This window comes from Talpa occidentalis, unplaced genomic scaffold (assembly GCF_014898055.3).
Source record: "Talpa occidentalis isolate TD23 unplaced genomic scaffold, MPIMG_talOcc4v2.1 talOcc4.14, whole genome shotgun sequence".
NCBI lineage: Eukaryota > Metazoa > Chordata > Mammalia > Eulipotyphla > Talpidae > Talpa > Talpa occidentalis.
In genome coordinates, this window is record NW_023601433.1 from 87,035,823 (window position 1) to 87,063,052 (window position 27,230).

A 27,230-nucleotide genomic window follows, 5' to 3' on the forward strand; every position below is an offset into this window, starting at 1 on the left:
GAACCAGGCTATGGGGCCTCCCTGGCGGCACAGGGGTTAAGTCTTAGCACTATCAAGCTAGCACCAGCCACTGTGGCATGAGTTTGATCCCCGGCCAGCCAGGGAGCAACCCACATGGTGCAGCAGACCTCTCCTGTCTCGCCCGCTGCTCCCCTCAGCAGTGTATTTCAGTAGATCTGCCTGTTCTTCCCACTCTGTCTCTGGTGAAGCCTCTCAACCTCCGCACCTCTGGCCCACACCCCAGTTCTATACATAAATAAATCTTAAAAAAAAAAAAAAGGCTGTGGAGGTCAGGGTCACTAGACTGCTTGCCTGCTGTGTGCCCTCAGCGTTTCCCTCTAAAAGTATCTGACTAACATGGTGATTGTGAAAATAGGGGAATACACAGATACCTAAGCATGAGATCTGTGACATATACTAGAGAGGTAACTTTAAGGTATCTGGGGTTGACTAGACCCTACATGAACAACCCTAGAGGGCACCCAAATAACTTCCATGACTTGGGGACAAGCAGGTCTTTAGCTGGATACTGGCCACTGGAACCACCTCCTAAATGTTGGCAGGTCCCTTTAACCTCTCTATACCACTGAAATTCCCTTATATTAGCGACATAAAGTGGCGATAACCTATCAGACAGTAATACCGAGTAAGATAATGTATGTAAAATAACTATGTAAACTAGTGTAAAGAATTACTTTTATTATGTAAACTCAGAAGTGGAAAGTATTTAACATTTATTAGCAGGTTCTGTGTGTGCCTTGAAAATAAATTTCCTCTTTTCATATGATTTTTTTTTCTCTTTATTAATAGAATAGTAAATTCGGTTACTAAGGTTCTCAAAATGAAAGCCAAATTGGGCGGTTGCAATTGGCGCCCTCTGCTGGCCTGAGCAGGACAGCACTTCCTGAGTCAGAATTTAAGATCATCGGAACGTTTATTTTCGTGACCTTGACTACAGAGATGTAATGACATTCTACAGCAGACAGACAGAAAGCACAGACTCACCTCTATCTTGTGTAGTGGACAATTAAAATCAATTTGTTTTTGTCTGCTTTTTATTTTCAACTATTAATTACCTTAGGGGTCCAACTCTGAAAAAGTTTTTTGTACAAAGGTTAGCAGCACTCCATCTTTCCCCAAATAATTACTCTAATAAAGACACTGCTGCTTCTGTATTTAAGGCTGGAATCCACTGAAAACACCCAAACTTGCAATTTCTTCTATTACTTTTGCTACCACTAAATTTTGCAGCCACATGATTTACTTCCAACTTATAAGGTTCGTATACACTGTCAATCACTTTTTGTATTCAAAGTCTTAGATTACGTATATGAAAACTCATTTATTAAACCTTTGTACACAAAGATGAACATACCTGTATAGCAAGCTCATATGAAGAATGAAGTTACAAAAAAGTAAGTGTTATTAAAACTGATGCATGTAAATCACTTACAAAAATACCCCGAATGGGGCAAAGCGGCTCATCCCTGATTTTCGTTTGGTTACCAGAGTTGAAATATGAATTTAAAATGGTTAGAATTCTTTTCTTTTAAAAAGTGATATATTAAACTTATGTACAGGATAATTAGCAAAACGTAGAAAGGGAAAACAATGTACAAAAGACAGATAAAAACCATCATTCCTGACAGACACTCACACTCCAAAAATAGTATAAACCTCAAGAAACGATCTTGAAACCAGCTCGTACTTAACCCCCCCCCCCAAGTTTTTATCAGTGACAATAAAACACAGTAAGCCAGCAAGCCCAGTTATTCCGTTCTTCAAAATAGGCCCGACTTTAGATCACAATGAGGCCTTGGAAGGATTGTTAAACATGGGAGGGCCAGTGAGAAGACAAGTCTGTCTGTCCACTAGTTAACAGAACGCGAAGTCACACTTAGATAACCCTTGGTGCCAAGTCAAGCAGTTATTCAGAAGCTTTTTTGTTTTTTTGCTGGTTTCGGGGAGAGTTCTTCAACAAGTTTCTTATTCTCAGGTACATTCCAGTAGATTCTGCCATATTCTCAAATTCAAATGGTGTTATTCCGGTTGCAAACTTGCTCATGTCAGGTACAGGACTATGAATTTTAGTGGCTGTTGAGGGGCTGGTGTCCACAAGAAGGGCTTTCTGGCTGCCTCCGTTCTGCACATCACAGTTCAGCACGACGCTGCCGTTACCGAGACACACATCCTTAGCGCCCACTTGAGCAGACGCTGCCTCTTCCTTCTCGCAAGGCACGGCAGCCTCAGGATCCGGACTCGAGGACAGTTCAACTTCTGATTTCTCTGCACAAGTGTCCATTAACTCAGGCTCGTCTGGCATCTGCTTTTCACATGCTTTTCCCTCCAGGACAGGGACAGGGAGCTCTAGCTCGTTTGGACAAGGGGAAGAGGCGACCGAATTCCCAGTCAGGGGCGTGTCCACAGGAATGTCGGAATCGCTGTTCCCGCTCTCCGCCTGCTCCAGGGCCGCCCATATTCGCCGCTGCTGCTCTTCCAGTTCCTCCAGAGTCAGCGCGTCTTCGTCCATGGCTGCAGATGCTGTTCTGGTCTGGGGTGAGTCACTGGGAGTCAGTGGCGGGGTGCCCTTGGGGAGCGGAGGATTGAAGATGGGTGGCGGAGTGCCCCGGGGCAGTGGGGGCTGAAACTGAAAAGCCTCCCCAGTCAGCGACGCCTGCGGGCGCTCCACATCTGCAACGAGAAAGTTGAGATACTTTAAGTTGTCGGGCACTTGGTGTCACGCCACACATGTGAACTCGGGTGAATTCAAGGCCCAAACTAACTGGCTTGAGAGGGGAAAATGCCATGGCGCCCCGGTTATCAAGGCCACCACCCAGGCCCTCACTCCACCTGAAGAGACTGTCAGGGGAGATGGCAGGACAAAACCTCTCGGGAAACCAGCGTCTGTGCAGTGTGGATCATTCTAGAGAGAACGAGGGCATGGAGGTCTACAGTCACTTCTAGGTGGCACAGGTTGGGTTCCTGGAAGGACACAGTAGGAAACCAGGCCGGAAATGCAGGCGGCTACATCACTGAGGCGGGGAAGGCCGGGGATGGAGCCAAGGACACAGACAGGGCACAGCGGTCTCCTTCCTGGGTCTGTCCCTCGTCTAGGCTACTCGCCAGGACCCGCATGTCCTACGGACACAACAGACCTGATGTGCCCAAAACGAAGGATCTTCCCCTAAAACCCGGACTTCTCTCCAACTCACTGTTCTCACGAATACAGTGGAATTTGGTCAAAGTCTTCAAAACTGAAACTCTAGTTTTCCCTTCCCTACTGCCACACCCCAGGCCCTTGGGTCTCTGGGTCCCAGCCTTTCCTGTAGACACTCACAACTGTCAGGTTATTTTCAGGCCTATCCCGCTGGCAAAGGGTACTGCAGCCATCCCTGCCTCTCGACTACTCATCTTTCTGAAACACAAATCTGGTCCTGCTCACCCTCCCACCTCATTAGAAACCTTTAGTGCCTCCCTGTCAGCGACAGGATACAGCCCTGTAGGCCTTATAAGGTTCTCTATGACCAAGCCTTGGCTGATTTCCCCAAGTCGCTCCTTACTGCATGGTTTACAAGCCACCGTCACTCTGTGGCCAGCCCAGCACTGATGCTTCCTGCTTCGGCACCCGCATTTCCCACTGCTGCTCATCTCCCTAGAAAGCCCCATAAGAGCGGCGCAGAGTCCTCGATAAGGGCTACCATGTCATCCAACACAGGGGCTCAGTTTTCCCTTTATGCCACCGTTAGACTGTAATAAGCTCAGCGGCAGCAAAATATGACGCCACCACTCTGCGTGTGTCCCAGTCGGCCACCACCTTTATAGGAAAGAGGCAGTTACAATCTGCAGTCCCCCGGCGGCAAAGCGAGGCAACGGAAGGCAGCAACTGTCTTATTAATCTTCTGTCCCTCAGGGTCTAGTGTAGAGGGGTCTGAAACACAGTGTTTGTTTTAAAAACTTGGAAAATTCAACAGAACAACATGGACTCTTGTAGGTTAGGAAAACCATTATTGTCCTGGCAGTAAGAAGAGAGTGATATACTGGTCCTTAGGTTTTAGGAAGTTAACTCCTAAGAAAAAAGAATGGATAAAGAAGTGAAAGGCTGGAAAAAAAAAATCAGTTGTAAGGATACCAAGAATGATGATAAAGAGAGAAAAGTCTAACTGAGGCGCAATTACAGAGATGCTGTCAGGATTCTGGTGGCTGGTTAGAAAGGGGGGCCAGGAGAAGGGTGGGTGGTGCTGACGGTGAACAAGACCTCTCAGCCTTGGTAATGACAAGGACACGGTTGCTACTAACTTCAGAAAGGAGCACGTAAGAGGAGGAAGAGGGAAAAAAAAAAAAGAGGAGGAAGAGGAGCAGGTGGCAGGGGACGAGAACACAGCATAACAATTACTTTTTTTGGTAATATATGTTACGTTTTTAAGAATAAACTATAACCAAAGCATTTAAATATCAAAATAAATACTATTAACATACAAATGTCAAAACAAAACAGGAAAAGTTGGGCCTCCCAGGTGGCACAAGGGGTTCAGTCTCAGCACTGAGAAGCTATCGGCAGCCACTGCATGAGTTCGATGCCCAGCCAGGGAGCAACCCACAGGGCGCAGCAGACCTCTCCTGTCTCCCCACTGCTCCCCTCAGCATTGTATTTCAGTAGATCCACCTGTTCTGCTCCCCACTCTCTCTGGTGAATCCTGTCACCATATCCTACCCACCGCCCCATATCTCTGAGTTCTTGGATGCATAAATATTTTTTTTTAAAAAATAGGAAAAGACATTCAGGTAGTTATATTTCACAATTGCAGTGATTTGCCCATGTCCCCACAGGCTTGTGAGATGGGCCCACTTCACTCATAACACATTTATTATTAGCTACTAATAACATTTTCCACAGGAAAAATGACAAGGAGACCCACTCACTGTTTCTCTTCCTGGGAACAATCTGCCCACAGAAGGCCCCTGCACTGCTACTCCTGACAGAGCTCTGCCCTGCAGGAAAAAAGCTGGTGGGGGGTCATGGTGGCACTGGGGAGGGAAGGATATTTACCTGAGTGTGAATAAGCCAGCCTAGTTCAACCAGCAGGCCCTCTTGGCGCTTTGGCTAAGCAGTCCTAAAACTTGTACCTGGCTTTGATAATTTGATTGTTGATGATCATTCAAGAACTCAGGTAGGGAAGAGGGTGGCTATTAACACCCCCAGAAACCTGATGCCTGGATATGGACAGGGAACACTGAGGAGTAACAGCAACAGGATGGAGTGACTGGGGGTCGGGAGACATAGGAAGGCCTCGCGCTTTACAGCACCTGGCCTTTGTAGAGGCTCCTGCAGGTCCATCTCTAAAGTGTGCAGCTGGGACAAGAGCTCTTGTCACGTGTTTGCCAGCAGCAGGTGGGTGCATCATATTGTGGCTCTGTTTACAGGTGTGGCTTTATCTCAAGAGGCACAAGTTAAGAAGCTCCCTTTGCTTATGGCTGGGACCAGAGGGTGCTTAGTAAGTGGACATTTGACATTTGAATGCCCTAGGACATTTGAATGCCCTTTGCCTCAGCAAACACCAGCAGAGGCTTTGGTAAGCAAGTGCGGCCAATGAAAGGATTCAGTTCCATGCTGCAGGGGGAAGGCAAGCTGGAGGGTTAAAGCGAAGGCTTCAGAGAGCTGCTACCATGGCCTTCTAGCCAGGTACAGTGTCTCCGCAGCAAGAGTGGTTGAGGCAAAAGTTTGAAGGGGTGGGATGCCAATGTGTCATTTCAGGTCTTGTAGGCATGGGGAGTACAGAAAATTTGTTCTACAAGTGCTCTGTCTGCATCCCAGAGACCCAGTGAGGTTCTAAGACAACTGTTCACCTAGACTTGTTAGTTAGGCAAGTGCCATCTTTTGCCCCAAATTCCAGTCTGGCTGAGAACCATGGAAGGAATGTGGAGGCACCAAACTTGGATCCTTAGCCTGTGGTCTTGGGGTCAAGTTTCATTTCACCACGAGGGTTCAGGACTGGTAAATTTTATGAGAGAGATAAACTTCTCCTGGGAGGCCTGTCTTTTAGGCCTTAGCAATCCTCTAACTTAAAAATAAAAGAAAAAGCCCGCAGCATAGGCCTGAAAATACCTGCACAGCGTGTGTGGACTCAACGACAGGGGTGCGCCACCGCCAACTCTGACCGCTGAGAGATGGCACCCACGTCTGAAACGGCTCACAGCACTAGCATAAATGGCTTTCCCCATAGGCACCTAAGTGCCTAAGACCAAAATTACTTCTGTCAGGGAGATTTCTTCCAACTAACTTTAAGTATCTGGTAGTGACTTAACATTCTTGAGTGACAGAAACCAAGATTTTTGTCCTCATTAGAAACCTTGGCTATGGCCTTTGATAACATGGATAAGAGAACATGGATAAGAAACCCAATTTTGTCTGGGACAACTGCTTCCTGGGCTTTGGGAATGCTTTTTTGTTTGTTTTTTAAGGACTTTTTTTTTTTAATTTTTTTTTTTTTGTGGGACCCTCGCTGGTGGCTGGGGATCGAACTGGTGCTGCAGAGGCTGTGGGCAGCCTCGCAAGCCAGCGCTCAACCGCTGTGCCACCAGGGGGGCCCTATTTTTTATTTATACAATAGCTGGGGTATAGGCCAGAGGCGCAGGAGGTGAGAGGATTCACCACAGACAGAGTGGGGAGCAGAACAGGCAGACAGACCGAAAGCACTGCTGAGGGGAGCAACGGGTGAGACAGGAGAGCTCTGCTGTGCCATGTGGGTTTCTCCCTGGCCGGCCGGGAATCAAACCCATGCTGCAGAGGCTGCGGACAGCTTCACAGGCGGCAGTCAACCTGCTGCGCCACCGGGGAGGCCCGGGGAATTGATTGTTTGCAAAATTTCATAGGTATGTGGCAAAAGTTTGTACTAATTCTATGCTTCCTAATAACTCTCTAGCCTGTCAAAAGTGAGGCTGATACTGACGTAAAACTGTAGGCACCGGAAGCCCAGGCTGTGAACTCTATTCAGGCATCAAGAATGCTCTTGGCTGAGATTAAGCAGAGTTAAAAAATTAGGGGGAATGGTTTGGGGACTCTGAGGTCACTCATGTAAAATAATTTAATTTCGGACTTCAATGCCTCTGGACTGTAAGGGGATTTAATCTGTCACCTTTAAATTCTCCCTGGGAATATGAAAATGGAAAGGTGGTTTACATTCAAATTTATTCAATAGAAGTCGAGTACATTCATTTCCATTGTTGGCTCCTTACTATTAGAGTGTCTGTATGCATTTTATCTTAATGTTGCCATTTAACCTCACTTCAGAATACCTGCTGTTTTATAGGATCAAATAGCTGGATATAATCTGGGATGAAAAATAGAATAAGGAGTGAATTCAGAGGAGCCTTAAGAGTTTAACCAATTAACACAAAGTTCAGATCCATTCCAGTACCTTCTGGGGGCAAAATCTGAGCTATTACTCATCAACTACTAACCCTAACCCTAACCCCAACCCCACGAGAAAACGCAGAGGCGCAGTGGCTGGTGTAGAGGAAGGGAGGCAGGTCTCAAGAAGTGGGAGCAGAACTGTCCTGAGACACTGGAGATCTGCTGAGGACCTCCAGGCCTGAGGGACTGCAGGCCGTGGTCACACCCAGAGTGCTAAGAGAACAAAAGGCAAGCAAGGCCTTCACTCCAGTGGAGATTTCCAGGAGGCCAGGCGCGAGGTACTGAAGTAACAGAGTCGGGAAGAACAGCCGAGAAAGGGAGGCTCAGCTGCTGTGCCTGCTCTTGGGACCAGCTGTCGCCAGACACACGTTCCCCGATCCTCGCAGGGGCAGTGCGGATGCAGGGCGGCTGGGGTGGGTCTGCCGGCCTGTCTGACCCTCACGCCCAGATCTGTCTTCCAACTCAACTTTTATCAGTAGTCGCAGAAATGCTCTGATCACTAAGAATAAAAGATTTACTCTTTTGTTAGTGCTCCTAAAGGTTCCCCCTTCTTTCGGAACTCAGGAATAGACAAGTGCATCCACCTTCTCATGACATTAGAAGCGCAGGCCGCAACCTACCTGAGTCGAGCTCCATGTCCGCGGGCGAGGCTGCCGAGCCGCTGTCCTTCTTCTGCTTCTTGGGACTCCCAGGGCTGGACTGGGACGAAGACCTCTTGCTGCTGCCAGACCTCACGCTCGCCTAATGGAGGGGCCAAACCAAACACAGGTTACGTGGGTGGACTAGAAATCAACAGCGTCCCTTCACTGAAGCTAGGTAACCAGTGTATTTAGCTACTTTCCCCCTTTAGAGACATCAGAAAACAAAGCGATTTATATGCAAAGCAAGAAAAGGCAATAAAGATGCAAATGAGTCACTAAATCCACAGATAAATGTAATCAATTTTTTAAAACCACATCCCGACAATCTACTCACAGATTGGAAGTTAGAGGTCAGGTAGCTGGCAAACACGTCCTTCCGCTGACAGGCCTGCATCGGTATGGAGCCGAACAGCCTCCATTCCTAGTGAGGAAGAGAGAAGGAACAAATAGGCACACATTTGGAAAGTGTCGTACTGTGAGATTTATCTCAAAGGGGCAGAGGAAGCCTCAAATTCCATTCCTGCTTTGCATGTGACTTTCCTCTTTGGGAGAATTAATGCAAGTAACGGTGCCCTGTAGGGAAACAAGACAACTACTGTAGAACGAGCAGCACTGAAGACTGAGAGGCTACTTGACAAAACCATTTTGCCAAAAAAGGTTCTACCTACTACAAGCAGAAGTTACAGCAGAAACAATATGGACCCCCCAGGAGTACATGGCCCAACATCTCCCATCATGCACTGGCACAGCTCACTGCTCACTTCTCCTAATATTTCCTCTTGCTATCTTGGAGTAAGGCTTCTGTCTTCTGTTTGTTCCTTTCCAACCTGTTTTCTAATCTCTAAGGCTCAACATCACTTGTTTCTCTCTCATCTGCAACAGTACAGTAAACAGTGGTTCTCACTAAGAATCATTCTGGGCTCTGCAATCTAACACTAGATTGCAGGGTGTGGTGAGTCAAGTGCAAGGTGGGATTTGAGAATGTGTACTTCTGACCAGCACCTGAATGGGAGTCCAGTGTAGGCTGGGATGTGAACTCACTTCCAGAAGCAATGATAGTTTGTGCCTTGCAATTTAGCCCTTAATTACAGTCTTGTCTCTGACCAGTTTACCAGACTCTTTTAAGTTCAGACTTTTGACTTCTTCTCTAATGTCCAGTTCCTAAGAATACCAAAAATGCATTTCTATTTCCATTTTATTTTTTTCAGATTTATTTTTATTTATTTATGCATACAAGGACTGGGGTGCAGGCGGGAGGTGAGGGGAGTGAGAGAATTCACCAGTGATAGAGTGGGGAGCAGAAAAGGCGGATCTACTGATATACACTGCTGAGGGGAGCAGTGGGGAGAGAGGAGAGGTCTGCTGCGCCATGTGGGCCAGCACCTTGTTTGGGGATCGAACTCATGCTGCAGTGGCTGGTGAGAGCTTGAAAGTGCTGAGATCTTACTCCCTGCACCACCAGGGAGGCCCTAAAATGCATTTTTATTATGAAATCACCACTACCATCACCACCACAACAGCTGAATTGTGAACCAAAAGTTGGATGAGTGAGTGTAGAATACCATTCCCATACAGAATGAAAAATTTTACTTTCAGCAGGGAGTAAGGAAGAAAGAGAGATTTTAAATTTTTACTTCCCAAGTAATTCTGTAAAACTTAAAATACTACCTCAGAACCATTCCATATTTTAAAAATAATCTTAATTTTAGAACAGTTTTAGATTTATAGACTCAAACCATTATATCTTAGTTTTAAGGCATAAAATCAGAAAAAAAGTTTTGTTTTGTTTTTTGATGAATGCAAAGTTTCACTTAAGTTTCTAGAAAACAGGGCCTCCCTGGTAGCACCAAGGGGTGAAGTACAGCACTGTGAAGCTATCCACAGCCTCTGCAGCATGAGTTCAATCCCAGGTTGGCCAGGAAGCAACCCACATGGCTCAGCAGACTGCTCCTGTCTTGCCCACTGCTCCCCTCAGCAGTGTATTTCAGTCAGTCTGCCTGTTCTGTTCCCCACTCTGTCTCTGGTGAATTCTCTCACCATCCACCCCCTGCACCTCTGGCCTGTATCCATTCTTGTATGCATAAATAAATAAATCTTTAAAAAAAAATTCTAAAAAACATAAAGGATGCTAAACACATAAGCAACACAGTTCTTTGTGTAATAGTGCTACATGAGCTAATGTTCGGAAAATATTTAAACATGATAATATCACATCTCAGAACACCACCACCACCACAATATACTTACATCCAGGATTCCCTTGGGAGTAGATATGTTGAAACCCGGATAGTTCACCAGTTTCGAGAGGTCGTAAGTGACACTCTGATGCTGCTGCACCTCCCCCGCTTCTGCTTCCCCATCAGCATCGTCTGTCACAGACCATCAGCAGAGTTAATACGGCAACAGCATTATTCAGAGAATGGCTTTAACTATAATTTGTCAGAATCATTAGATTAGAAATATAAAACAATGCCAACATGGTACTTTGATTAAAAAAATAAGTATTTAAAATCTTGGGAAACTGGTTATTCCTTGGGTTGCTTGAAAGTCTGTTTTGTACTGACCTTATGATTTGCTTCATTCTAGACTGTAGTTCCTTTTTAAAAAGATTTGTTTATTTATGCATACAAGAACTGGAGTGTAGGCCAGAGGTATGGGGAGGGGGGCGATGGTGGTGAGAGGATTCACCATGTACAGAGTGGGAAGCAAAACAGATGGATCTACTGAAATACACTACTGAAGGGAGCAGCAGGCAAGACAGGAGAGGTCTGCTACACCATATATGGGTTAGCTCCCTGGCCGGGGATCGAACTCAGGCCTCTGTGGTATTAAGAAATGAGACAACCCATAGGCCACCAGGGAGGTCCTGTTTCTAATTTCTTGATCATATTCAACATTATAAAAACATCATTATACACAAACATTTCCTCATGCATGTGTGAATGCTTTTTAGAGCAGATACCTATAAGAGGAACTCGACACTATAAGAGGGTCTGAGTAGTCTAACTTCTACAGGTCTCTCTCTGGGCATTTATGTATGTATTTCTGTTACCATTACTGAAAAAGGCAAGAGATTATGAGGATTTGTTGGCGAGTTGGTAATTTGGCCTAGGTAGTCAAGCAAGTCCAGATATCCATCTAATAATTTTCAAGGAAGTTTTATTCCTACATTGTAAAACAAAAGAAACATTATCAAACTGTTTTAGTTAACTAAGCACACACTAAACAAGCCAACAATTCCTATCATATTTTGATTCTTCAATGAAAAAAAAAGAAAAAAATGACAACACTTAAGCTGACTTATCTAACCTAACATGCTATACCTCTTCCATCATAGAGCGCAAGCCCTGAATTCTCCAACTCTGCCTCTTTGAGCCACCCGGGCGGGTATCCGAGCTGGCGCATTCGATATATAAAAGGTGGAAGACTCTTATCCGTCACCCCCAGAGCATCCTGAAGTTCCTCGCTAAGTAAAATGAGAAGAGGAAGAGAAAAATACTGTTATTTGAATTAAAACACACACTTCTGATTTTTTTTTTTAAAGATTTTATTTATTTATATAAAAACCGGGGTACAGGCCAGATGTGCAGGAGGGTGAGAGGACCCACCAGAGACAGAGTGGGAAACAGAACAGGCAGACAGTTCAAAATACACTGCTGAGGGGAGCAGCGGGGAGACAGGAGAGGTCTGTGCACCATGTGGGCTTCTCCCTGGCCGCCGAGATCGAACCGGCGCTGCAGAGGCTGCGGACAGCTTCACAGCACGGCACTCAACTGCCTGCGCCACCAGGGAGGCCCATACTTCTAATATATTAAAATAATTCTGTCTTGCCCCCTCCGTGGGCGGCCGTGGCCAGGTGGCGTCGGCGTCGGAGGCCGGGGCTGGGGCCGTGTGGCGGCCCCCGCCTCGCCCGCCCCACCCGTCCCAGGTACCTAGCGCGTTCCGGCGCGGTGGTTTAAAGACCCCTTGGGGGGGGTCGGCCTTGCCCGCCTTGGGTCGGGGCGGTTGGGCCCGTGAGGAGGTTTTGGGGGGGGGGGGCAAGGTCAAAAAAAAGAAAAAAAAAAAAAAATTCTGTCTTATATTACATAGCATGTGGCATGTGCCTAATAGAATTGTTAAGATTTCAATGAAAGTTTCTGAAGGACGGACATTATCCAGTGTCATGCTAGTGTACCCTTAAATATTAATTTTACCCCAGGGACTCCCCTGGTGGCACAGGTAGTTGAGCGCAGCGCTGTGAAGCTGCCCGCAGCCTCTACAGCGCAGGTTTGATTCTGGCGGGCTGGCAAGAAACCCACATGGTGTGGCATATCTCTCCTATCTCGCCTGCTGCTCCCCTCGGCAGTGTATTTCAGTCAGTCTGCCCTGTTTCCCACTCTGTCTCTGGTGAATCCTCTCACCCTCCTGCATGTCTGGCCTGTGTCCTGGTTCTTGTATGTGTGAATAAATAAACTTAAAAAAAAAAAATTACCCTCAAATACACAAAACATTCTAAATACTGGGGAAATAGAAATGGCACCCTATGGTAAAATTACAGGTACCTAATAACTCCGGGTTTGAATCTTCCAAATCTTTCCTCGACCTCTTCTGCATGGTATCGCTGCTGAAAATTCTGACTGTTCGTCTCACCACAGGCATCCATATACTCTTTCCTTTTTTCACTTATTCGGGCAGCATTACGGGGCTGAATGGTAATGTATTTGGAAAGAATGGTATCAAGCAATTTAGAAATAATCCAGAAATTAAGGAAATATAGGTGTTTTGTTTAAGGTCAAGCAAACAGAGTATCTGTTTTCATGTAAAAGGCATAAGTATAAAAAAGGGCAGATGCTGCAGAAAAACAAGCAAGGAAAAGAAGTTACTTTAACTTATTACCTTGACATTATAACATAAAATCAAGTTTTTACAGTCAACTCTCTAAAAATTAATTATCCTATGTTCCATTCACCTCAAGCACAGACCACTGTAAATTATACTTTTTTAATCGAGCCTCTTAAAGTTAGGTAAGAATTTGGAAAGACTTTACATTCAAGGACTATAGGGAGATTCTTCATATCACACAAGGCCATAAACATGTCACAAACATGAGAAAGCTCTGGTCCAAAGATTTTTTTATATGAGAAAAATTTACCATTGGGCAGTCTTTCATCTGATGTTCTTCAGAACCACAATTGAAACAGTGAGGCTTTGGCCTATTTGTCAAAAAACAAAGATTTTCACAATGTAATGAAATCATAAGAACAAATCAATAAAATTCTTTATGATAGCAAACTGTATTAGAGAGACAAGGAGGCACAGAGACCGCAGATTATTAACATCTGCACAATTAGTACACTTTCACCTGTACTTAGTGACATAAACAAACAGTACTTTTATTGTCTTTTAACCAAGAACCCTTATGTTCCTGACTGATCTGTTACCTCTTGAATTTTGTCAGTGGTTCGAAACAGAAGAATCGAGGCAAACAGATGATTCGATTTCCTTTGGTTAATACGGGAAGGGGCAAATGGTTATAAGACAGCAATCAAATTGCCAGCAACAATGATACCTTTCCACCCACCCAGACACCTTGGGAATGAACCAATGAATTCCCATCAATAGATGACTGACTTGAACATTTAATATATGTCTATACATTGAAATGCCAGCTCAAACTGTAATTAACTTTATAGCAACCCAGCAATTAAGACTAATATCTATTGAAGCTAAAGGAGCTTATGATTTTGGTTTTAAATAAAAGAAGAAAACAAAAACAACTGCCCACACAAACCTTTTTGCCTTTACTTGTATTTCTTGCCCTTCTAGAGAAACAATGTGGCTGAAGACTTGCTGGTACCTTTAGTAAATTTTATTAAGGAATAGTTATCATAGTCTGCAAAATTTGGTAAATGTTTTAAAAGGTGAACTTATTGGCAAGATGCATAAAAGATCTTCATTCACTATGTAGGATACTTGGGTATTTCCCATCCTTCGGTAAGCTGAGGGTTTTCATTTAGTAGCGGTTGCCCCAATTTATCAAGGCAAAAATTAGTAAAATACAGGACACTTCCTACAACCTGCAGAAAACAAGTCAAAAATATTGCTATTTGAAAATGCAGGAAAAAAGACATTAAATAATGTAAGACTAAGATTAATTGTTTTAACAAATTTTTGTTTGGATAAAATCATCAGAAATAATCAACTCCTTAGTGAAAGGAGCCAGATTTTGATGTGCAAATAAAAGCTACGTCTTTAAGCTCCCCGCTGTCTCCGAGCTCACTGACTTTTCTCTCTGGGGCGCCTCACTATCTTCTGCACTCTCTCCAGACTTAAAAAATAAAAAATTTGACTCTCGCATTCCACCCCCACCCCCCGTTCCTCATTTCTCTGCAGCAAGACCCTCCGGGGAGCTGTCTGTGTCCCGTCTCCTTTCCTTTCCTCCCCTCTTTGCCCTTCAAACGCTGGAGAAAATTTTATATGATAAAGTTGAAAAACGGCACAAACAAAACCATGTACTCTCTACCTAAACTCACCAATTGTCAACTGACATTTTTGTGCATGTCTCCCCCCGCCCCCTTACCAAGCCACCAGCAGAAAGACATCCCCACTCCTATCACCTTAGTCTAAGTCACCATTTTCCCTTGTCCGAGGTTAATACAAACATCCTAACTGGTCTTTAGCTTGTGCATATAACCACACACAGACTATTTTCCTCGGACTTTACCTCTAACATACTTTGAGAAGCCTTTGATGAATAAGAACCTTCTCCTACGAACCACTGCCACACCTAAGAAATAACTCCCTAACATCACCTCTCTCCAATCTATATTCAGCCTTCCCCTAGTGGTCACTTTAAAATGCCTTTCATAGCTTCTTTTAAAAACCCAAGCCAGTATTTGATGAGGATTCTCATGTTGCATCCAGATGTTGTCCTTTTTTGTCTCTTCTAATCTAGAACACCCTCCCCACTTTTTTTAAACGGCACTGTGTTCCCCCCAGGACGTCTCCAGGAAGGCTTCTGACAGGGCACTAGTAAGCTCCTGACAGTGGAGCTCTCCGGGGAGCCACACACAGCCAAATTTTCAACCATCGGCTCCCATCTTCATCTTAACCTAGCAGCAATCACTGGTGCTGCGGACTCCTTCCTTCCTTCTAGAAAGCCTTCCGTTGGGTGCCTGGACACTCCACTTTTGTTTTTCTTCCTACCTTGTTGACCAATCCTGCTCAGTCTTCTTTGCTAGATCCCTTTCTCTAAGGCTCACTGCTCAGTCCTCCTCTCCACTCTCACTCCCAGGTGACTCACCCAGAACCAAGGCACGAGCTATAATTTATAAGCTGATAAACCCCAAATGTCCAGTTCTGGTTCCTGAACGCCAATCCTGCATATGTTAAGTACTGCCTTGACAGCTCTCGCCCGACACGTAACAGACATTTCAAACTCACTCATTGAAGACTGCACTGGATTCCTACTCGCTCCTTCCTAAACCTGCTCCTCCATCCAATCTTTCCCATCACAGAAAAGGTAACAAGATTCTTCCAGCTGCTGAAGCACTCTCACCACTCTAGCTTTCATATTCTACATCCAACTAACCAATGTTTGATCAACTCTACTCTCAAAGCACATTCAGGTTCTAACACTTCTCATCACACCACTTTCACTCTAGTCTAAGTTGCCATTTTCTCTCACCTGACATCAATATAGTAATATCCTACTTGGGCTTCGGCTTCCACTTGCAAGCAGCTATAGACTACCTGCCAGTTCTTTTAAGAATTCAAGTCCTATCATGCCACATTTCTGCATAAACCTTCCAAGAGCCTCTCATCTCACTCAGAGTAAAATCCAAAGTCCTTATTGTGGCCTATAACACAACATAAAGATTCGGTAACATATACTGGAGACAGGAGACCTAGATTCAAACCTGGTTTTGCCGCTTACTAGCCAAGGGGTGACCAACTCGGCTTCCCGTGTCTGTTTCCTCATCTGTGACAAAAGGAACCATAGCACCTTCCCGGGAATATTCATAATGCACTGAGACTGAGGCTGGGGAGATTGTGAGCAATTTGTGCTTGCCTCCACCTCACAGCTTCCCCGCTCTTCCAGCTCAGTGTGAGGCTCAGCCCCGCAGGCTGTTCAGGTCTTGGTTCACTAACCACTCACTACACAAACCAAGGAGCAGCCAGGTACTCTAATTCCCCATCCTGCTTTACTTGTGCACCCCATTAGAATTAACTGAGAGTGGGGACTTTGCCCCTTGTACCACTGCTGTGTTCCTAGATCCTAGAATATTCCCTGGCCCAAGGAGCAATCAGTAAATATTTATTAGTACCTACCCAAGAACAAAATAAATACACAAAATTTCCAGTTTTCAGAAAGATGCTATTCTAAATCCTAGAACTTAGCATTAGAAAGAAAATGAAAAATAATCTGGTTAAATTTCAGACATTTTTCTTTCAAGATCCAAGAGAGGATCTTGGTCTTTGACTATTTATAGTTCCACAGAGTTCACATTTTTTAATGAGACATACCATTTCATTTTTCACATCTCTGACAGATTTCTGCTTTCTGAAAGTTGAGTTTGAAATGTGCTTTTCTGTACTTAATTCAATTATGGTTCCTAATTCTTCCACTCGACACTACAGGGTAACTCAAAATGGCGCCGTTTGTAAATAATGCCATAGTCACATTCACAGAGATGTAACATGCTTGTCTTTTCAATAAGGCCTGTGGGCTCGTCATCACTCCAGCACCCCCCTGCCCTCAGAAATTGGACACAACCACCTCATAAACATGAAAACTCATGTTTCTTTAACAGAATTCAGGATTATCTTCCTTTTAAAAAAAAAAATAGGATGTAAAAATCACACTTCATTGCATCAAAGCTGCTGAACTGTGATCAGGTACGGAAAGGCCAATGTGGCTCATAGCTGTTGAGTTTCTTCTATTTTCTGCCCACTATTTAAGTCTGTCAGCATATTTAATTTCATATTTGCAATCTGTTATATTAGCTCTTTGTTCCTCTCAGTTTCACCCATCTCCAAGCTCCACAACTACGCTTTCTCTATCTTTGAATTCTTGAAAAAAAAAACACAAAGAGGTTGGTCAGGACAAAAACTAAGTTCCCCAAAGTGGGCCTACTGTGTCTCCAAGTCACAACACAATCGTTATTAAAAAGCAAAATATAATATGTAGAGGCTGAAGTCTACACTATTGCTCATAACAAATTCAGTAACTGTGCAAACACTTGACAACCTGTGACTACACTATCATTCCAGCGCCACCCAACTGACATAGGATAGGAAACATAACTGCAGAATTCAGAGCTAATATATGCAAACTTACACTAAAAGCTTCCTTGTTGTTTTTAGAAGCACAGGACTCTTCTACTTTATGATCCTCTTCTAACATAACACTGGAAGGCTAACACAAAGAAAAACACATGTTATGAGGGATAACCAATTATTAGTGACTTTAAATTTCAAGTATTAGGAATATGAATATACATACTCCTTTATTTTCTAATAGACATTATTAAGGTGTATAAAATTTGAATTCATCACTGTGATGCTAGGATGAGTGTACAAGCTGGGAATGAATGAAATTTCACAAGTAGGAAAACTAAAGAATTACAAAGACAGCATTTTCTGAAGCACTAACATATGCTATGACTTTGAATTAATGAATATTATGGAATGTTCTAGAGAGGCAGACTTTATCTTGAAATTAGATAACAGGAAAGATTAAAAACATAATTTTATATTACTGGCTGATATTGACAATGTAACTCAGCATTCGAGCTACTATAAATTTTTGAAGTTTTTGAAGTGCTCCTTGAATCAAAAATTAAATTATATATATTTTTAAAGATTTATTTATACAAGAACTGGGGTATAGGTCAGAGGCTCGGGAGGGTGAGAGGACTCACCAGAGACAGAGCGGGCAACAGAACAGGCAGACTGACGATATACACTGCTGAGGGGAGCAGTGGGTGAGTCTGGAGAGGTCTGCTGCGCCGTGTGGGTTTCTCCCTGGCCGGCCAGGAATCAAACCCATGCTGCAGAGGCTGCGGACAGCTTCACAGTAGGCGCTCAACCCGAGGCGCCACAGGGAGGCCCTAAATAATATTGCTTTTACTGCTAAATATATTGTTTCTTAAATACTTAGAAATTGTAGGGGCCTCCTTGATTGCGCAAGGGGTTAAGCACAGCACTGAGAAGCTGTTTTTGCAGCCTCTGCAGCATGAGTTCTATCCCCGGCCGGCCAGGGACCTACCCACATGGCGCAGCAGACCTCTCCTGCCTCGCCTGCTACTCCCTTCAGCAGTGTATTGCAGTCAGTCTGCCTGTTCTGTTCCCTACGCTGTCTCTGGTGAATCCTCTCACCCCCCACATCTCTGGCCTGTACCCCAGTTCTTGTAAGCATAAATAAATAAATCTTTAAAAATTATATTTAGAAATTATATGTGACAGGTAAAAACAAAAAGGGAAACACTAAAGTTTTAATTAATCAGAATAGTCTGTTCTCCAATCTCTGAGACACTACCTACCTCAATTTTTAGTTTAGAAAAAGCCCAGAGATCACATTTCTGACCTTTAATATAAATTCACATTCTAATAGTCACACAGTGACATTTCTAGATTTCTTTGGGCTATTTTTTCTTTTTAACCAACAGAGGAAGAAAAAAAAATGGCACTGGAGCCTGTTTGTTTTAGATACAAAGAATACATCTTTTATAAGTTCTAAAACTATAGACTTGTTTTTTGGCATAAAATTAATTTTCTACTCAAAACCACGCATCTCAGTTAGGGGGTAGGAAAAAAAGTCTTTAATTTCGAGTGTAGCCAAGTCTGAATATGATTCTCCTGAGAAAAGTAGGAGAAAAACACAATTCAAAAAAAAAAAACCCATGGCTGCTTTCGTCAGACTACAGAGAAGGAAGCAGTGAAGGATTTGAGGTGAACAGGCAATCTTAACAATCACTGTGATTTGATTCAAGAGTAGCCCCATGACCTAATGATTGGTAGTGAAAAACATGACCTATTAATGTCTTTTAAGTTTGAAATACCTGGGGCAAAAGATTAAAGGAAGTCTTTTCCACATCATTTTTCTGCTGGTCCTCAAATCTTCTGACTAAATTTGACACAAATTCCTCTATTTCTTGATGATATTGCCTGTATAAGAGGATGAAATAGTCAGAATCCAGACAGAGTAAAACATCCACTAGGAAAACTTAAGCATTGCTACAAGTTGTCAGGACATTTTGTTATTTTGTTTGTTAACACCTTCTTTGTAACACTCAACTACTTCTTGGAAAAAAATGCACATTGTTGCCAAGTTAACCAAACCATTATGATAACCTAACACTCCTTGGCCTTATAGCAGCTGGCAAACATTTATGCCAAAAATGTGTGGGTTTTATTTACAAATTTTATGTACTTAATCCTGCTAGGTACATAATATATGTGTATTTTAAAAAATTCAGTGTAATTCATTTATACAGAGAAATATATCTGGACTGATGTATTTATATCTTTCCCCTACCCCCAATTTTCATTCCCAATGGCCAAAATATATTTCACATAATAGTTGACATTGAGGGCCTCCCCGGTGGTGCAGGGGTTAAACACAGTGCTATCAAGCTACTGCCAGCCACTGCAGGACAAGTTTGATCCCCGGCCATCAAAGGAGCTACTCACATGTCACAGCAGACCTCTCCTGACTTGCCTGCTGCTCCCCTCAGCAGTGGATTTCAGTCAGTCTGCCTGTTCCACTCCCCAGTCTCTCTGGTGAATCCTCTCACCCCCTGCCCCCGCACCTCTGGCTTGTACCCCAGTTCTTGTATGCATAAATAAATAAATTAAAAAAAAAAACAGTCAACATTGATTTGACAGAATCATCACTATAAATCTGTTGTGATATAGGGTTTTTTGTTCTCCAACTTAATTTTTTTTTAAGATTTATTTATTTATTTATACAAGCACTGGGTACAGTCAGAAGCACAGGAGGGTGAGAGAATTCACCAGAGCCAGAGCAGAGAACAGAACAGGCAGACTGATGAAGTACACTGCTGAGGGGAGCAGCGGGCAGCAGGAGAGGTCTGTAGCACCATGTGGGACCCTCGCCAGCGGCCGGGGCTCGAACCGGTGCTGCAGAGGCTGCGGGCAGCTTCGTAGCCCAGCTCTCAACTGCTGTGCCACCAGGGGCGGCCCTCCGACTTAATTTTTGAATACTGTAAGTAGATGGGTCAAAATCCAGAAGAACTAAGATCTACACATTGAAAAGCTTCCTTCCTCCCCTGTCTCCTAGACATGTATTTCTGCAACACAAAGACACCAAAGTGTTCAGCTCCTCCATATCCTCCTCCCAGACCCTACACACACATGAGGAAACACCCATGTTAATATTAAACTAGGGAGGAGAAAAAACCCGAAACACCAAAATGCAACCGAAGAAAAAAAAGCACTGCAGTCTATTTTCTTTAGCTCTCCAGGTCAAGAAACACACTCATCATGTATTCTTTAAAGCCTGAGTCAGGAAGTGCCAAAAGAAGTAAGGTTAGGCTGCAGCTGGACAGCCAACTTCCTCTACACTGATTGTCTTCCAGCTCTCTTTAGCTCTGCCAGTCTAAGATTTCTGCAGGGAGACGCTGGGGAACGCCGCAAAAAAAGAGGCTGTCGTGAGCTAGAGCAGATGCTGGTTCTAATCTACTGTCGGTGACACTGCTAGGGCCATCCCACCCAGTACCTTGCTGCTGCTGCATTCACCACCCAGCTTGCCCACCCAGCCCTGGGCTCTGCTGCTACTGAGAGAGTAGGGGGGCCCCGCCGCACAGCAAGCACCCCGCACGGCTCCCTTTATCTCCTTCTCCTTGGCCAGCACAGAAGATGGCTGGCCATCTTCTGGGATGTCTCCGATTATATCATCTGAAGAACAGGGCAAGGCCTCAAACCATTTCAGAACACTCTAGAAAGCACTGCAGGAAAGCCCTAAGCCAACCTGTACCTAAGCTTGCTGGAAGGTTCGCAAAAGTCTAGTTTTAATATTAAAAACAGTACGTGGGTAAGTTTTGAAGAGAGCCAACATGGAAAACTCAGTTACCTGATTTTGGAGGAGAAATGTGTGACATCATTCACTGTGGTTACTTTTAATAGAGGCTATGGACTGGGTCCTTACAGATGCTCATTTTGCTTCCTAAGAGGTGATTACTACCAGTATCCTGCCATGCAGTGAGGAAACTGATAAGCAGAGAGGGGGTCCATAACCTGCCTGGGATCACATGTGTGTGGAGATTAGGAATCTGGGTACAAGTTCAGGTTTATGAGATTCTGATGTCCTTGCTTTTACTCATGATCCCATAATTTTAAGTAAAAAAGTACACATGAAAATCAGGGCCTCCCTGGTGGCCCAAGGGGTTAAGTCTCAGCACTATGAAGCTGTCCGCGGCCACTGCAGGCACGAGTTCAATCCCCGGCCAGGAAGCTGACCCACAGGGCGCAGCAGACCTCTCCTGTCTCCCCGCTGCTCCCCTCAGCAGTGTATTTCAGTAGATCTGCCTGTTCTGCTCCCCACTCTGTCTCTGGTGAATCCTCTCACCCCCCACACCTCCGGCCTGTACCCCAGTTCTTGTATGCATAAATAAATAAATTAAAAAAAAAAACCCAACAGCATTATTAACAGGAGGCATTGTTTTATAAACATATTAACTCATATTTAGGAAAAGGAATTACTTACTTTGAAATAACATTGTTCATAAAAAGAATCTGCAATAAAGGTCCATCTAACTTAGTATTGTCCACCAATATTCCACTAAAACAGAAGTTAAAACATTCTTAGAAAATATTAAAGTAAAACTGCATATGAAAACATACTTTTGTAATTCTTAAATAGCAAAGACTCTATATTTTAGAAATAAAAGCCAGAGCTATCAAGAACTCTTGTTTTAAGAAAAACCTAAGCTTTCATCAATTTAGCCTACTTGAATGTTTACATATAAATATCCCTTACATTAAATATTTTAAAAAACATTACATGAAGAAATTTAAAACCACTGTTATTCTTTCACAGTTTTCAGCCAGAAAGTTTCCTTATCTAATAGCTAGTTTCTATACAAATTGGGAGGCTGCAGGTTATAAACCTATAAATTAGCAGATTATAGGAATATATTCCTAAGACAATCAGTGAATTTGACTTGGAAATATATGGGGAAATTAACACTTTATAAATAAATGGATAAGACTCTTGGCGGGTAGAGCACATTTCACTATCTCAATTCAAGACTCTGAAGTAAATAATAAAATGTGTGGTATTCCTGGATTTGACTTCCAAATACTGCAAAAAATAGAACTGAATTGCAGCCTGGAAACCTGCAATGCCTCTCTGCCATAAACTGGGGCCAGCTACAGCTGATTTCTCTTCACACCTGCCTCATATTGCTCTACCTGTATGGCATGTGAAATCAATCAGTCTGTATTCAGAATTATTGGCATCAAGAAATAAAACATGAAAAGGTTCAGGATGTTTCAATTTGTATAAATCTCGGTTTTTAAAAACACACAATGTTTTTTTAAAAACCACATTCAGGGCCTTCCTGGTGGCATAGAGCTTAAGTCTCAGCACTGTTGCTGCAATGGCCTAAGCTCAATGCACAGCCAGGGAGCTGACCCACTAGGAGCAGCAGACCTCTCCTGTCTTGCCCTGTTGCTTGCCTTAGCAGCGTATTTCAGTAGATCCTCTTATTCTGCTCCCCACTCTGTCTCTGGTAAATCCTCTCAGGCCCCCACCTCTGGCCTATACCTCAGTTCTACAAAAAAAAAAATCTTTTAAAAAATGAAAACCAATTGCATGATTTTTTTTTTTTAAACATTTATTCACCGGAGATAGAGTGGGGAACAGAGCAGGCAGGCTGACTGAGGTCCACCGCTGGGGGGAGCAGCAGACAGGACAGAAGAGGCCTGCTGCGCCATGTGGGATTCTCATGGTCCGGCTGGGATTGAATCTGCGCTGCAGAGGCTGCAGACAGCTTCACAGCGCTGAGCTCAACTGCCTGCGCCACCAGGGGAGGCCCCAATTGTATGATTTTTTACTGGAATCTAGTTTGAACAATCAGCTCTAACAACATCCTGTTGGGGAAAACTTCAGATAGACTACTGGATAGGGAATGTTATCAAGGAAATCATGCCAGTTATTTGTTGTGATAATGGGTATTGTGGTTGTGCAAGAAAAGTCTTTTTAAAAAAGGCAGGCTGATGGGGACTGTGATGATGGTGTATAGATGCACTGGTGAAGGAAATTCTATGGGGACTACACCTGAGGCAGGGCGGGGAGCGGGCAGCAAACATTGTTTAAAAATGAACAGTGATGTAAAAAATTTAGAAATTAAAAAAAATGCAAGCTGAAATATTTGGGATAAAATGTGTGTAAGAGATTAGGAGGGCCTCCCCACAGGCGCAGCAGGTTGAGCACCGCAATGTGAAACTGTCCGCAGCCTCTGCAGCGCGGGTTTGATTCCCAGCCTGCCAGGGAGAAACCCACATGGCGCAGCAGACCTCTCCTTCCTTGCCCGCTGCTCCCCTCAGCAGTGTCTTTGGTGTCTGCCTGTTCTGCTCCCTGCTCTGTCTCTGGTGAATTCTCTCACCCTCCTGTGCCTCTGACCTGTACCCCAGTTCTTGTATAAATAAATATATCTTTTTGAAAAAGAGATTAGAAGGAAATATGGCAAAATATTATTACATGTAAGCGATGGAAATATGAGCTTTAATTACAGTGTTCTTTCTAATTTCTGCATGTTTGCGATTTCATAATATAAAGTTTTAAAAAGTACATGATATTCATTGGATAAAAGAGAAACTTCTGATCACAAAAGTTCCAAGAGTAAGGATTAAATCAAGAGACTTGAGGTACAAATTTTATCTAATGATTTTATTTCTCTTTTTCCATTGGTTGTTTTGTAGAACACTTCTTTAGCAGTCTGACAATACATGGGACACTAATAAAAAAAACTAATAATTTATTTTTCATGACACCAACACTAGTTTCTTATAAACTGGCAAAACATACAATATTCTAACCTTTTGAACTCAGTTGATTATAACCCTTTTTCAAATAAATATTTAATATTTAAATTATCAACTCTATTAGGAATTAAATACCTTTAAATACATAAAAATTATAATTTTTGAAGAATCTTAGCTAGATTCAATACTCATAACTAACCAAAAATAAGTTCAGAGTCACAAAGTATGCTCATATAGTGGAAGGAAGACAGGGCATGGAAAGGTTATTTAAAATATATCGAAATTCTAAAATTTTAAACTTTTGGTCACGAATGTGATCAGCTGGTAACTCCAGCTGGTACCAGAGACAAAAAAGTGCATGTGAAATGCCACCATGGCACCCCAAATTCTGGAAGCTTGAAAATATCATTCCACATAATAAATTTGTACTTTGACAAATATTTTAGATTTAGTGACCCGTTAAATACATTTACACTGACTTGCGACATTCAATTGCCTGTTAAAATCAGATGCCTGGCTGCGAATCTATTCACTGTATGTTTTCAAAAGCACACCGCTTTCTCTTCTAAAATGCCTTATCTTACATATTTCTACTTCTGAACACATCTTAACTGTAAATAAATCTTCCATTAGAATACTATGATTTTAGGGCCTCCCCGGTGGCGCAGCGGTTGAGCGCTGGGTTGCGAAGCTGCCCGCGGCCTCTGCGGCGCCGGTTTGATCCCCGGCTGCTCCCCGGCCACCGGAGGAGGGTCCCACATGGCGCGCAGACCTCTCCTGCCGCCCGCTGCTCCCCTCAGCAGTGTACTTCGGTCCTTCTGCCTGCTCTGCTCCCCGCTCTGGCTCTGGTGAATTCTCTCACCCTCCCGCGCTTCTGACTGTACCCAGTGCATGTATAAACAAAACAAACAAACCAGCAAACAAATAAATAAAGCATGCCTCTATAAAAAAAAAAAAAAAAAAAAAAAAAATACTATGATTTTAATTCTAACATCCCATAAATGTTTACTGAATAGGAACAGCTGCTTGACAATTTGCATGTTCCAAACATTAATCAGAATTTTCTATATCGTGTCTCACAAATATTCCCACCTAATGACTCAGGTTTGAAAGGTTAATGTAGTTATGAGAATTCAAATTTCACCTTCACAAATTAAAGGTCATTCATTATTCTGACTCCTTGAGTACACTGAACAAAAACACAAAGATCTTAAACACACTTTTTTACCAATAAGTTGTGGTTCTATATTAAAAAATACAGGACACCGATGGTCCCAGCTCATACCTTGGTCGAGTCAGAATGTTCAATTTTCTTTTAAGTTCTTGATGTTATTACTTGTTAAGGAATGTAAGCTGTCATTAAACAGAATCACAAGGATCATAAAATTCAACTCCTCTCACTTCTGCTGTCAGCACATGGCAAACTTTAACACCAATATTTTGAGGATGACCCCCTGGGCTCCTGTTTTGTTGCTGGGCTAGGCATATTGATGAAAAAACTTAAGAGTTTTCAGACTTTTAAATTACTTGTGACACAGTCACGTCGTTCCAAAGAGACTAACAGGCAACCAAAAAATGTTATTCAAACAACGGTGGCCCATCAAAGTTAAAGAGCCGTTGGCTTAGGAAAAAATTTCCTAGTCAAAAGTATTAAGACTTTCGAACAAGTTCTGCTCCCCACTCTGTCTCTGGTGAATCCTCTCACCCCACCCCACACACACCCCTCTGGCCTCTACCCCTGCTCTTGTACGCATAAACAAATCTTTAAAAAAAAAAAGACTTTTGAACAAGTTAACGCAGTAAAACAAACGAAGACGGAAGAACCTCGGCGAGGAGTTCCGACGCCACCGCACCATCCCGCCAACCTGCCTGTATTTGGAAATTTCTCATAATAAAGCGTCGGGGAAAAGGGCATCACGAAAAAAACAAAAACAGATTTCGAAAACCTTAAATCATTGACCAGCCCTTTTCAGGGATCACGTCTCACGAGGCAAACGCCTGAAGCCAAGGCCCTGTGGGCACGGCCGGAGCAGCCCAGCGCGGCCCGAGCGGGGCCCGGCGAGCAGCCCCGCGGGAAGGCTGCACCCGGCAACTTAGGTCAGGGGGAAACTTTCCGGGCGCGTTTTCCTAAAGCCGGGCGACGCCTCGTCCACCGACGCGCCTTCAGGGAGGAGGGCCTTCCCCAGGACCCCCGACCGCAGGGAGCAGGGGCCCCTCCTCCTCGAGGCCCGGACCCCACCTCCTGGGGCCCGAGCGGGGGCCCGCCAGGGAGCGGATCCGGCGCCCGCGGGCCCGCCGGCGACTAACCCGAGAAGGGCCGGGAAGACCCCGGAAGCCAGCGCGGATCGCGGGGCGCAGAGCCCGGGGTCCCCGGGACTCCGCGGGCCGCCCCGCCACCCCAGCCCCGACTCCCCGGCGGGGCGGGCGGCCGGCCTCGGAACTCGGGCCCCGGCGGAACGTCGGCCCGCGCCTCCCGGGCTCGCAGCGACCCAGGCCCGGCCGCAGGGCCCGGCGGCGGGAAGGATATTTTCCGCGCGGAGCTGCTCGACGGTCTCCTCGCACTGCCGGAGCCGCTCCCGCAGCTCGGCGTCGCCCGCCGCGTCCCCGTCCTCCTCGTCGCCGTCGCCGTCGCCGTCCTTGAAGCGGGTGTGGACGGGCTTCGGCAGCGACTCCTCCGGGGGGTCGAACGCCTCGAACAGCTCTAGGTCGCCAAAATCCACCTCCGCCGCCATTTTGGGCTGTGGGGAGGATTCGGAGAGGCGGAGCCGGGGGCGAAGGTGGGAGGGCGGCGCCGCTCTCCGGGCCCAGGCCGCGCGGAGCCACCCGGTAGGCTTTTCTCCTTCCGCAGGCCCCTGAAGCGGCACAAGGGGCGGGCCAGGGCCGGGAACTACAATTCCCAGGGTGCACGGCGCGTCGCCGACCCTCTCCCGCGGTTCGTGGGGAGCGCGGCATGCTGGGACAAGTGGTTTCTACGCAACTAACTCATTGTTTGCAATGCATACTGGGATTGGTCCTTTTTACACGGGAAGCCGGCTGCCTAGACCAGATGAGTTGAAGCAGTGGGTCGGGCGGGTGCTGCACCTAAGGCGCGAAAGCCAGAGCCCGCCGCTTGACTTGTCACAGATTCTGGTGTGCGTGCTAACAGCAACCAGAGAGGAAGGATTTCCAATTTTGCCACAGGCTACTTT

At 44.6% G+C, this 27,230-nt stretch overlaps 1 protein-coding gene across 2 annotated transcripts; it reads right to left on the reverse strand.

The window, feature by feature from the left end:
• Nucleotides 1-281: 281 nt before the first annotated feature.
• Nucleotides 282-26,856, reverse strand: ZCCHC8 (zinc finger CCHC-type containing 8). Of its 2 annotated transcripts, XM_054695384.1 has the most exons (14): nt 26,568-26,855; nt 25,328-25,368; nt 21,761-21,835; nt 19,095-19,200; nt 17,372-17,449; nt 14,005-14,108; nt 13,823-13,888; nt 13,184-13,244; nt 12,594-12,736; nt 11,376-11,518; nt 10,300-10,421; nt 8,387-8,473; nt 8,032-8,152; nt 282-2,691 (listed from the first exon to the last, which is right to left on the reverse strand). In XM_054695384.1, exons 1-14 carry the CDS (start codon nt 26,772-26,774, stop codon nt 1,928-1,930), a joined length of 2,118 nt encoding a protein of 705 aa, XP_054551359.1. In that variant the 5' UTR covers nt 26,775-26,855; the 3' UTR covers nt 282-1,927. The 2 variants fall into 2 exon arrangements, with proteins under 2 accessions (XP_054551359.1, XP_054551360.1); XM_054695385.1 differs by lacking the exon at nt 21,761-21,835 and having other exon boundaries at nt 26,568-26,856.
• Nucleotides 26,857-27,230: the final 374 nt, after the last annotated feature.